This window comes from Scyliorhinus canicula, chromosome 3 (genome assembly GCF_902713615.1).
Source record: "Scyliorhinus canicula chromosome 3, sScyCan1.1, whole genome shotgun sequence".
Lineage (NCBI taxonomy): Eukaryota > Metazoa > Chordata > Chondrichthyes > Carcharhiniformes > Scyliorhinidae > Scyliorhinus > Scyliorhinus canicula.
The window spans coordinates 261,215,800-261,229,414 of record NC_052148.1 but is presented as its reverse complement, the minus strand read 5'-3'; the positions used below and the strand labels follow the sequence as shown (position 1 = coordinate 261,229,414).

Here is a 13,615-nt window from a genome sequence, read left to right as displayed (position 1 = left end):
TGCTAGCTGGTAGGGGCACTGCAATGGTGCCAGGTTGGCACTGCCAAGGTGCCAACCTGGGATTTTCTGTGTATGTGAGATTGGGCTGGGATTGCCCACCTATTAGGGTGTGGGGGGAGGGTGTGGGGGTGGAGGGACCCCCCCCCATGTTACATTCAGGCTGAGGAAGGTCGGTGATTTTATTTGTGGGCCTTGGAGATTGGGACCCCATTTAAAAATAGTGTCCCGATCTCTCGCTACAACGGGCAGTTCCGGCAAGCGGAGCTCACATTGTAAAAAAACAGGGCTATGGGCAGCCTCGCCATGTGTTCCCCGTCCAGGCCCCTTATTCAACATGAGTAGCATTGAATAGCTAAGTGTTTCTCGACACGACGAGTGCCAAGAGCCATGTGGCTAAACCCACTCGCTAAGGAACTTTGTTCCCTTTCGGGAAGATTGCGCCCAGCCTGTGCTGAATCACGCCAATCGTGGTTCGTGCCCCGACAGCACTTCACCGGATGAAGGAGCAGTGCTCCGCAAGCTTGTGATTTCAAATAAACCTGTTTGACTTTAACCTGGTGTTGTGAGACTTCTTACTGTGCCCACCCCAGTCCAGCGCTGGCATCACCACATCATGGCAACAGCAATCAACTGAATTGTGCCAGAATTAAAAAGAAATAGTTTTCCTTTTAAACTGCACCTTAAAGTCACAAGTCACCCCCACCCCCCACCACCACCTGTCAAGTGGGAATTCAAAAACAAAAGTCTCCAGTCAGACTTGTGTCCAAGTCACTGACTTGAGTGAACAACTCTATACATTAGGAATGTTTTAATTGGTGCGTTAGCAAACGCTTCCACCAACTGTGGTCTGCATGAGTCACTGCATTTTTTGGGGGAAGGGATTTCAGTTCCTACAGAGGAAATACCAATTTGAGAGCAGCATTTTAGTTTGGAAATTGTACTTCCTCTGTACCCATGACTAAGTTTTTTTGGTTTAGTTTTTCTCTTCGTTCACGGGATGTGGACATCACGAGAACTTGCGGTGGTTCAAGAAGGGGCTGGGTAATGAATGGACTACTACTATCCCTGTGGTGTAGACACACCCACAGTGCTGTAAGGGAGGGAGCTCCAGGATTTAAACACAGCGGCAGTGAAAGAACAGTCATATCGTTCCAAATTAGGAATGTGTGTGGCTTGGAAGCGGATTTGCATTGTGGAGATGGCAATCCCATACATCTCGCTGCCCTCGCCCTCCTAGGCTGAAGGCTTTGAAGGGCGACTGTCAAAGATTTATTTGTGACTGTCAGCAGTATAAGCACAAATCAGAAACTATAGTATCTACCCCCTTACGACTTAATCCTAATTAATCAGCCAGGGATCCTGCTCCTGATTGCTATCTAAGGAAAGCAGTATTGCGCGGAATAATGCTGAAGATATTGAGGCTTTCCAAGATCGCTGCTTATCTATGGCCATGACTGAATGAGGCACTTAGCATGCTGCTAGCATGTACAGAGTTAATGAGAAAATAAAGTCCATCTGTTGTCAACTTTCACCCAGAAATAGTGACACGTTTTTGAAACGCAAGTAAACCAGTTATTTTTTTTCTCTCTCTCTCTGGAGTATTCCACTTCCATTTAGGCATACTTATAGATGCACATCCACAGTACACACACACACACAAGTTCATGCATGCTCTCACACAGACAATAGCATGAAATAGACTATTTTTCCATCTTTAAAAAAGATTGCAGTGCAAAATTGAGTCGCTATTATCACTTATTAATCTGTAAGAAAGGCAGGGATAAGTGGAATTGTGGCTTGACTCTAGGGTTGCTGTGACCTTTTAGCTAACTTGGCAATCTTTGCTTTGGCAGCTGGAGTTAATAAAATTAAAATACATTGGAGGTTGAAATGAATTCCAGTTAGTTCATCTTACTAGAGGGTGTGGCTGTTGAATGATTTAACAAGCCAACTATTAAGGAGCTGGAACAGAAGTGGCGGCAGGTGAGTGGGAGGCTTAACTGGAAGATCTGGGTGTGTTTTCCAGATGTTGGTGTTAAATCAGTCTCCCATTGAGAAATGGTTTTGGAACTTGATTTTTTGACCTATTTTAAAAAGCAGTTTTATCCTTGAGCTAATGAAAGCCTGACACTAATGCTACGACATTAGCATGCGGTATTAAAGCTAAATCCTAAAATAGTTAAGTTGCAAAATTAATTCTCTCCCAGAATTACAAGTTGCGTATTTTGGACCTGCTTGTGGACATGTTGAGTGAAGGTGAAAATTTACTTATCGTTGAAAGGATTGTCACATGTACGACCTGGAACATATACGTGGCCAGTGTTTTTTTTAGATCCTTTCAACTGATATCTGTGCTTGGGAGTTTTAAGAAAACGTTTTGCCATCTTTGGGAGTACTTGAGGAGTAGTCAACTTGAGTGGTCTACACTGCTGGCATTGTGTGTCTGAATAATGAATTGGAACTGAGGTTATTTCCCTCCAAGCCTCATTAGCCATTGAGTCACAAACCAAGAGTTCTTGTAAAACAAAAAGTGCTTTGCAACCAGTGCAAACTAAATAAACACTAGTTAGTCACAATTTAACTTTATTCTAGCCAAAAAATATTCGAGTGAACAGAGTACAACTTGATGCATTACTAACTTTGTTTCAGTGCTTCTGCATTTAGGAAAATGCATTTTGCCAACAGATGAGGAATAGAGCAGTAATTTGATTTCTGAATTCAACTTGCCTCCTTTGAGCCTCATTCAAAAATACCCTAAAACTGCATCAACTACGCTCAGTTTAACACAGCAGAGCCTAAGGTCAAGATGTTGTTTTTAAAGAATGTCTCATTACATCCTTGACAAAATTAGACTGTTGCAGTTTATAACAATGTAAGGGGTAGTCATTTTAAAAATAATAATCTTTATTGTCACAAGTATGTTTACATTAACACTGCAATGGACTTGTGTGAAAAGTCCCTAGTCGCCACATTCCGGCGCCTGTTCGGGTACACGGAGGGGGGGATTCAGAATGTCCAATTCACTGAACAGCACGTCTTTTGGGAATTGTGGGAGGAAACCGGAGCGCCCGGAGGAAACCCACGCAGACACGGGGAGAACGTGCAGATTCCGCACAGACAGTGACCCAAGCTGGGAATTGAACCTGGGACCCTGCCGCCCTGAAGCAACAGTGCTAACCACTCTGCTACCATGCCACCCATATCTTGTTACAGAATCTTACTACAGAACACATCCATGATATGTATTTATACATATGACCAGTTTGGCCAAGTGTCGATTTAACCGCTACATCCCACTAATCCAACATTACCTGCACAGGAACTGCCTTCAAGTTGTCTCTAGTTAACTTTATTCCTGATTCGCTGCTGTTAGACTCGTACCTCTTTCAATCCATATTACTGAGTTAACAGTTTGTATATAGTAATTTGTAGATAGCAATTTGTAGAGTGTTAATCCATCCAAATTGTTGGACTAACCTCTGAACTAGAAGTCAGTATTGCTGTTGGAAGACGCCTCAAGTCAAAGGGAAGAAAGAATTTGTTGCATTTATGTAGCGCCTTTCACAACTTCAAGATGTCCCAAAGCCAGTGAAGTACTTTATTAAGTATTGTAATACAGCAAAGCACAGCAGCCAATTTGTGTACAGCATAATCCAACAAACAAAAAATACCTCTGATTCAGAAAGTTGTGGGTTAAAGCCTCACTTTAAGGTTTGATCATGTCATTTGGACTGACGTTCCAAGGCAGTACTAAATGAGAGCCAGGTTGTTGCAGGTGCTGCTTTTTTCCCGATGAGATACTTGACTGTCCCAGGCAGAACTAAAACGTCTGTTAACACTATTTGAAGAAGAACAGGGAAATTTGCCAGATCTGACATCCAACATTTATCAACCAACACTATCAGGAATAGGTGACCTGGTTCATTCTCTCGATCACTGGATGTAGCAAAGGCCAGCACAAGAAATTACCTCAAAATACAAGAACAAGCATTTATGGAGCACTTTGCACAACCTCAGGATGTCACGTGTACGGGGGAAAGGCAGGGGAATGGCAGTAAGCCATGGCGCTCGTTTGGAGAGCTGGTGCCGACATGACGGGCCAAATGGCCTCCTTCTGTGCTGTCCCAAATCTGCGATTCTGTGCAATTCATAACGCCAAAGAATTACTTTTGATATTTAGTCATGGCGAAACCTTTTTGCTCACCTTAGGATTCCACAGACAGGGCTGCAATGAAATATCAGTTATTCTGTTTTTGGTGTTGGCTGAGAGTTGGAAAGACATTGGGGGGTATGCCCCTGCTCTTTGAATAATATCTTGGATCACTAACTTTCACCTGAAAGGTTTGACAGGATCCCGGTTTAATGGAGGTGGCACCTCCAACACTACAGCATTCTAATTGTCCTGTATAGAAGTACGAGCCTGGTACTGGGAGGAAGGTAGTGGCATAGTGGTAATGTCACTGGGCTAGTAATCCGGAGACCAAGGTGTCTCTGTTGGCCTGGGTTCTGGCAGCTGGTTGAATTTAAATTCAATAAAAATCTGGAATTAAAAGTCTAATCATAGAATCACAACAGTGCAGAAGGAGGCCATTTGGCCCATCAAGTCTGCACAGCCCCTCTGAAAGAACACCCTGCATAGGGCCACCCCCCCCCCCCCCCCCCCACCATATCCCCGTAACGCAGTACCACATAAGCATTTGGACACGAAGGGGCAATTTAGCATGGCCAATCCACCTAATCTGCACATCTTTGCATTGTGGGAGGAAACCGGAGCACCCGGAGGAAATCCACGCAGACACGGGGAAGAACATACAAACTCCAAACTGTAGCCCAGCCCTGAAACGGCCCAGCAAGCCACTCAGTTCAAGGGCAATTCGGGATGGGGAACAAATGCTGGCCTAGCCAGCGACGCTCACAGCCCATGAAAGAATAAAGAAAAATGATGCGCTCAAGCCCGAGAGTGGCATTTGAACCCACAACTATCTGACTATCTATCTGAGAATGCTGACGGCAGACATGAGCATAATGCAGCTAAACCTCTTTAACCTTCCTTGTAATCAATGACTGACCTATTTTTGCATATTTCTTTTAATTTAAAGTACCCAATTCGTTTTTTTCAAATTAAGGGGCAATTTAACGTGGCCAATCCAGTCACCCTGCAACCTTTGGGTTCTGGGGGTGAGACCCACCCAGACACGGGGAGAATGTGCGGACTCCATACAGACAGTGACCCGGGACCACTGTCTGTTGTGACCTCTTCCTCCCCCCCCCCACCCCCCCCATTTCACAGTGCAACAAACTCATCTTGAGGTACTGCCTGGAATCGCACAAGGAGAGCATTATTTGAACCAATATGCTGGAGGGCGATTGCTATCCAGAAAATGGCACTCCAGTAGCCAGGGTCTGTCACGTGGGGAGAAAATGGCTGGGTGGGGTGAAGTTATTTTTGCCTGTGTACAAATGTGAGGTTTTCTACCATAGTCCTGTTCTGTTCAAAACATGGAGACTTATTTCTGGGTTTCTTTTCGCAGGTGAGGTTTGAATGGGAGTGGAATGAAGCAGCCATTGCCGAGTTTGGATGTACACCTGCTACAACCTGTACTCTGGAACCTGCCCTGCCTGTGAACAGTTGGTTAATTTGGGGATTAAGCTCATTCCTGCGCTCGATGACCATCATCTCCAGCTGATGGACTGTAAACAGCCGTGCTTGCACTACAATGATTGTTGAGGTTTTCCTTCATTTAAAAAGAAAAGAATAAGATCTTGCAACGGGCGTGATAATTTTATCTGGTTTCCTTGTTTTTTTAAGTTGACTGTCAAATGTTCGGACATTGATGGAAGTAATTGAGATCTTGCAGCTTGAAGAACACGCAAACGATCAGCAGAGCATGCCTTCCAGTGGTCATGCCAGGTCCACGTTGCTTCCTGTTAGCAATGAGGGAACCAAGTCGAGTAGTTTACCAAATGGCATCAGGAAGAGTCCAAAGGAGTACATTCAAATCTCCTTACCAGATACAACCTGTAAATTCCCAATGGAGTGGTGGAAGACTGGTATCGCCTTTGTTTACGCACTGTTCAACTTGATCATGACGAGTGTTATGATCACTGTTGTGCACGAAAGAGTCCCTCCCAAAGAGAAGAATCCCCCACTACCCGATACCTTCTTTGACTATGTGGACCGTGTTGAGTGGGCTTTCAAGATTTCGGAAGTCAATGGTTTGATCCTTGTTGGCCTCTGGACAATCCAATGGTTGCTCCTTCGATACCGGTGAGTGACTCATTGGCGTGCAATAATTCATCGTCTGAGTGCCATTGTCCTGTTAAGACATTGAATGCTTTCAACGGTGAGAAACCTATCCAGTATACTAAACAAATGCATTGATCTGTAAAGTTCCTTTTGATATTGAGCCACATAAAGCTATTTCATGGTCTGGAAAGATATTTCTCATTGTAGTTCAGTTATTTGATTGGAACTGAATATAGGGTGTTAGGGACATTGATTAGTAACTGTCCTTTCAGCTCTGGCACTCCCAAGTTTGAACTTTGGTCAAACAACCTGGATAAAACATTTAGGGCTCGATTCTCCACTCCCCACGCGGCGTGGGAGAATCGCGGGGGGGGCCCCCCAACAAAATTCATGCCCCACTCGCACCCCCCGCGATTCTCCCCCCCCCCCCCCCCCCCCCCCCCCACCCGGCTCAGAAGAATCGCCGCTCGCCGTTTTTCATGGCGAACAGTGATTCTCCGACCCGGATGGGCCGAGCGGCCTGCTGTTCGCGGCCGTTTCACGACGGCGGCAGACACACCTGGTTGCTGCCGTCATGAAACGGGAGTGAGAAGCCCGTTTGGGGCTTGTAGGTAGCCTAGAAAGGAAAGAGCACCACGACTGTGCTCGGGAGGGGACAGGCCCGCGATCGGTGCCCACCGATCATCGGGCCGACGTCCAAATCGGACGCATTATTTTTTTCTCCGCCGTCCCGCACTATCAAGGGGAAAGACGGCCACCGCGCATGCGCTGGTTCGTGCCGTCAGCATCATGACGTCAGCCGCGCATGCGCGGGTTGGAGCCGGCCAACCTGCGCATGCGCGGCTGACATCATTAGGCGCGCCGGCCGCGTCATTCTTGGCGAGACGCCCCCGCGGCCCAGATTTACGGAGCGCCGCTCCTAGCCCCGCCGGGAGGGGAGAATAGGGGGCAAGGAGCAGCCTCCGAGGCCATCGTGAAACTCAGCCGAGTTCACAACGGCCCTCCCGATTTTTCCTGGGAGCGGAGAATTCCGCCCTTAATCTTTGTTGATCATAGTGGTGTTCCAAGCACTCTGTCTCTGATATCTGACGTAGGTGCATAGGATAAAATTTAGGGGAACCTCGGTCTGAGGCCTCGGAAATGTCTGGTGTGTAAATCTGAGCAGGGAACAGTTTTACAACCAGGTTATTCCTCTGAAATAGATCTTGGTTACTACAGCACGGTAGCATTGTGGATAGCACAATCGCTTCACAGCTTCAGGGTCCCAGGTTCGATTCCGGCTTGGGTCACTGTCTGTGCGGAGTCTGCACATCCTCCCCGTGTGTGCATGGGTTTCCTCCGGGTGCTCCGGTTTCCTCCCACAGTCCAAAGATGCGTAGGTTAGGTGGATTGGCCATGATAAATTGCCCTTAGTGTCCAAAATTGCCCTTAATGTTGGGTTGGGTTATGGGGATAGGGTGGAGGTGTTGACGTTGGGTAGGGTGCTCTTTCCAGGAGCCGGTGCAGACCCGATGGGCCAAATGGCCTCCTTCTGCACTGTAAATTCTATGTTCTATGATCATTGAAACCAAGACCACCGTGACTGAGACTAGCTTTCAGTTCCATATTTTTGGTATTAATTAATTGAATTTAAATTCTACCAGCTGCTGTGGTGGGATTTGAACCCCTGTCCACAGACCATTACTCTTAAGGTTAACGTGCAGGTTCAGTCGGCAGTTCGGAAGGCAAATGCAATGTTAGCATTCATGTCGAGAGGGCTAGAATACAAGACCAGAGATGTACTTCTGAGGCTGTATACGCTTCTGGTCAGACCCTATTTGTAGAACTGTGAGCAGTTTTGGGCCCCGTATCTAAGGAAAGATGTGCTGGCCTTGGAAAGGGTCCAGAGGAGGTTCACAAAAATGATCCCTGGAATGAAGAGCTTGTCGGATGAGGAATGGTTGAGGACTCTGGGTCTGTACTCGTTGGCATTTGGAAGGATGAGGGGTGATCTTATTGAAACCTACAGGATACTGCGAGGCCTGGATAGAGTGGACGTGGAGAGGATGTTTCCACTTGTAGGAAAAACTGGAACCAGAGGACACAATCTCAGACTAGAGGGACGATCCTTGAAAACAGAGATGGTGAGGAATTTCTTCAGCCGGAGGGTGGTGAATCTGTGGAACTCTTTGCCGCTGCTGTGGAGGCCAAATCACTGAGTGTCTTTAAGACAGGGATAGATAGGTTCTGGATTGATAAGGGATCGGGGGTTATGGGGAGAAGGCAGGAGAATGGGGATGAGAAAAATATCAGCCATGATTCAATGGCGGAGCTGACTCGATGGGCCGAGTGGCCTAATTCTGCCTCTATGTCTTATGGTCTAATGGTGAAGATTGCCAGAACAAAGATGTGCACTGCGATGTAATATCCCATTGAGGACAATCTATGTGGATGAATATGGGGATGGGCACTGTCGGTTTTGGATTTGAATCAAACCAATAACAGAACATCCCAATTGGACCTGATGTCTGAAGCCCTTGTGGTAAACCTGCAAGGGCCTAGAGACGGACCTCCTACATGTCTTGTTTCTGATTTTTCTTCATTTTAGTCTGCTCATTATTGGCACAAACAATAAGTTCTGCATGAATAAACTTTCAAAATCAATTTTCCGCCCTTTGTTAATTCAAAGCATAATGTAGGCCCATCTCCACATGCCAACATCACTGGGGATAATATCGGCCCTTACTGTAAAGGGGCTGGACTGAAGTTTTCATCTTGGTAGCAATGTTCATGATTGTAACTAAACTGTGTGTTGCGGGTTTTTCTCCATCTTGGGAACACCGCACTGTGTGTCCATGTACGAGTTGATTTGGCAAGTTGTCTACCCGGTAAGGCACTGAGGTCTTTCTGTAGCTGTAAATATTTGCACTGTTGATGTTGAGCTGAGCTAATGCCTGCAGCTGTTTATCAATATTAAATAATAGGCCTCCGATCCCAATATCACTCGGCTGAATGCCAGACTTGGCCTGTGATGTCGAACTCTGCACAAATGTGACACACTGGTTGTCAAAGCAAACAGAAATAGTGTGTGGCTGCCAGATGTGTGAAGTCTATGGGGTAATGGTGCCCTTCAAACATGCAGGGCTGCTCAACAAATGTAACCTCTTATTCTAGTCTTTGTAATAAAAAAGCCAAACACATGAGGTTAAGTACTGTAAACCCAGTCTTGCCAAAACTTAACATGTGGGGGAAAGTGTAATGGAACTCATCTGATGTATTATGATGGTAGTGTGAGATATTTAAGACTTGCAGTCTAGAAATAACATTGTTAAATGAGTAAGCCTTAATTTAAGATGGGATCTATCCCAAGTTACCGCGGGAGGCAAAGGGAGAAACAGCTGGGGCGTTAACAGATATTTTCACATCCTCTTTGACCACAGGCGAGGTTCCAGAGGCCTGGAGAATAGCCAATGTTATTCTCTTGTTTAAGAAAGGAAGCAGGGACAATCCAGCAAATTATAGGCCAGTGAGCCTGACGTCAGTGTGGGGGAGCTCTCGGAAAAAATACTGAGGGACTGGATGTATGCACATTTGGAGGAAAATCCCACATTTTGGTGGGACTAACAAACTGGTCTCGATCTTTGCGCCGGTAAGACCCCTCGGGTCCGGAAGGCGTTTCTACAGAGGGATAGGCAGTCTGCGAGGTTAGCTTTACTTAATCTGATGAATTACTGCAGCAAATTACTGCAGTGAATATTGAGGAAATAAGGAGATGGGTCGTGGACAAGAGGTTGGTTTGGGACGGATGGAGGAGGTATCTTGTATATTAGTTTAAATTAATCTAGAATTGTGCAGTGAAGGTTAACAAGGGCTGCCCCACCCACTCACATAACTGGTTGGCAGTTAGGTGTCAGTCACCTTAATCTACTTTGATATAAAAGCAGGTTGCGGGGGGGGGGGGGGGGGGGGGAGTCAACTCAGGCCAATTTAAAAGAGCAACTTGTAACTCACTCCCAGTGAGTTCTCCCAGTGAGCCAGAGAAGACACAGCCAGAGTGAGACACAGCGAAGAGTGAGTTTGGGAATTTGAAGCTAGGTGGGGAGGAGGTGCTTTTTAACCCTGGTAAGTGACTGGGAAGTAGTTTTTCTTTTCATTGTCTAATTTTTTTATTTATTTTTTTCTTTCATTTTTTGGAATTGTAGTTGTATACGTTAACCTAAGGTTCAAGACATGGCAGGAGATCCCAGACCCGTGTCATGCACCTCGTGTGCGATGTGGGAGCTCAGGGACACATCCACTGTCCCTGGCTCCTTCACGTGCAAGAAGTGTGTCCAGTTGCAGTTAGACCGCTTGACGGCTCTGGAGCTGCGGATGGACTCACTTTGGAGCATCCGCGATGCTGAGGAGGTCGTGGATAGCATGTTTTGCGGGTTGGTCACACCGCAGGTGAAAGTTACTGAGGGAGATAGAAAATGGGTGACCAAAAGACCGAGCAGGAGTAGGAAGGCAGTGCAGGTGTCCCCTGCGGTCATCTCCCTACAAAACAGATATACCACTTTGGATACTGTTGAGGAAGATGGCGCACCAGAGGAAGGCAGCAGCAACCAGGTTCATGGCACCATGGCTGGCTCTGCTGCACAGCAGGGCAGGAAGAAAAATGGCAGGGCTATAGTGATAGGGGACTCAATGGTAAGGGGAATAGACAGGCGGTTCTGCGGATGCAATCGAGACTCCAGGATGGTACGTCGCCTCCCTGGTGCAAGGATCAAGGATGTCTCGGAGCGGCTGCGGGATATTCTGGGGGGGGAGGGTGAACAGCCGTTACACGTGAGAACACCACCCACCAGGTATGCGATACATACCCGTGCAACTCGTACGCTGCAGGAAAGGATGTCCCGAAGCGTGGTACATTGGCGAGACCATGCAGACGCTGCAACAAGGAATGAACGGACATCGCGCGACAATCACCAGGCAGGAATGTTCCCTTCCAGTCGGGGAACACTTCAGCAGTCAACGCAAAATCGCCGAGCAGAAACTTATAGCCAAGTTCCGCACACATGAGTGCGGCCTCAACCGGGACCTGGGATTCATGTCGCATTACATTCATCCCCCACCATCTGGCCTGGGCTTGCGAAATCCTACCAACTGTCCTGGCTTGAGACAATTCACACCTCTTTAATCTGGGGTTACCCCTATCTCTGGATCTGTAAAGATTTAATTACCTGCAAATGCTCGCATTCGGAGCATTGTCTGGCATCTTTGAATTTGTCTATATATATGTTTCTGGAACATACCTCTTCATTCACCTGAGGAAGGAGCAGTGCTCCGAAAGCTAGTGTTTGAAACAAACCTGTTGGACTTTAACCTGGTGTTGTAAGACTTCTTACGATGATCTAATTGAATGGTGGAGCAGGCTCGAGGGGCCAGGTGGCCTACTCCTGCTCCTAGGTCTTATGTTCTTATGTTCTTATATGGTCATGGACGAGAGCACTGCTAATGACTCCTCTTCCATTCTCACCGGCCTGGTATTCCACGGGCCCAGGGGTAATAGCTTCTCTAAGAATATGGAGCTTTTATAGGGTCTAACTACTGTAATCTCAGAATATGGAATCAGTTCAGACAACATTTTAAGCTGGAATCTATGTAATTAAGGGCGCCGATATGTAGGAACCATAGATTTATTCCAGCGGGAACGGACCCGTCATACAGAGTCTGGGAACAGGAGGGGTAGAGGGACTTTGGGATTTGTTCCTGGAGGGTAGGTGTGCAGGGCTGGACAAGCTGGTGGAGAAGTTCCAGTTTCTGGCGAGGGGGCTTCGCTGGAGGAGAAAATGGGAGGAAGAGTTGGGTTGCGCATTTGAAAATGAAATGAAAATCGCTTATTGTCACGAGTAGGCTTCAATGAAGTTACTGTGAAAAGCCCCTAGTCGCCACATTCCGGCGCCTGTCCGGGGAGGCTGGTACAGGAATCGAACCATGCTGCAGGCCTGCTTGGTCTGCTTTAAAAGCCAGCGATTTAGCCCAGTGAGCTAAACCAGTCCCTTTGAGGTGGGGGAGATGTGGAGTGAGGCCCTACACAACTCTATCCCTCGTGTGCGAGACTGAGCCTAATCCAGTTTAAAGTGGTGCACAAATAACTAAAACATGCATGAGTGGATTGTTTCCAAGAGTGGAGCACAGATATGAACGCTGTTTCGGCAGGGGGGGTGGGGGGGTTGCTGGTGATCGTCTCGCACATATTTTGGTCCTGCTCTAAATTAGAGAGATTCTGGGCTTTTGTTTCACGTTTTGTCGGAGATTTTGGGGGTACAGGTGGTGTCGTGCCTGTGGGTGGCGATCTATGGGGTGTTGTATTAGCCAGAGCTGCAGGAGGGGCAGCACGGTAGCATTGTGGATAGCACAATGGCTTCACAGCTCCAGGGTCCCAGGTTCGATTCCAGCTTGGGTCACTGTCTGTGCGGAGTCTGCACATCCTCCCCGTGTGTGCGTGGGTTTCCTCCGGGTGCTCCGGTTTCCTCCCACAGTCCAAAGATGTGCAGGTTAGGTGGATTGGCCATGATAAATTGCCCTTAGTGTCCAAAATTGCCTTAGTGTTGGGTGGGGTTACTGGATTATTGGGATAGGGTGGAGGTGTTGAACTTGGGTAGGGTGGTCTTTCCAAGAGCCAGTGCAGACTCGATGGGCCAAATGGCCTCCTTCTGCACTGTAAATTCTATGATCTAAGGCTGATGTCTTGGCCTTCGCCTGATAGAGTTCTGCTTGAGTGGTGGGCATCAGAACTGCCTAAGGCGCCGACTTGGTTGGGGGCCCTACGTAGAAGCATACATAGAAAATAGAAGCAGAAGGAGGCCATTCGGCCCTTCGAGCCTGCTCCGCCATTCATTATGATCTTGGCTTATTATCAATCAATTCCCTGATCCAGCCTTCCCTCCTGCCATACCCTTGACCCCCATTAGCCCCAAGAGCTATATCTAATTCATTCTTGGTTACGCAATATTTTCACCTCAGCTACTTTTTGTGGTCGTGAATTCCACAGATTCACATCCGCAGTATAGATTTTTGCTGCGGATGCTGGACTCTGAAACAAACCTCTCCTGGTTCTACGAGGGAGGGGAAGGGGTGAGAGAAGAGGTGTGGGACAGGGGGTCCGGACACGGTTGAGAGCCCTCTTCCATTGAAGGGCAGTATCGATGTAAATGTGCAGCTAAATGGACAGACACTAGAATCGTCCCTGCACATCGTTAAAGGTAACAGTAATTATCCAGCTGTAATGGGGAGAACCTGGCTGGAGAGAATCAAGTTAAATTGGGCTGGGGTGAATCTCATATCAGAGACCGAAGCAGGTCTACCAGAGATTTTAAAGAAATACGCCACTCTCTTTAATGGAGA

The 13,615-nt window shown here is 47.2% G+C and overlaps 1 protein-coding gene across 4 annotated transcripts in view; it reads left to right on the top strand.

The window, feature by feature from the left end:
- Window positions 1-13,615, top strand: part of sgms2a (sphingomyelin synthase 2a) — a 98,207-nt gene that overhangs the window by 60,155 nt on the left and 24,437 nt on the right. For all 4 annotated transcript variants that reach the window (XM_038792697.1, XM_038792696.1, XM_038792695.1 and 1 more), the window contains one exon: window positions 5,532-6,268. In XM_038792697.1, coding sequence (XP_038648625.1) covers window positions 5,835-6,268 — 434 coding nt within the window. In that variant the 5' untranslated portion in view covers window positions 5,532-5,834. The remainder of the gene's footprint in view (window positions 1-5,531; window positions 6,269-13,615) is intronic.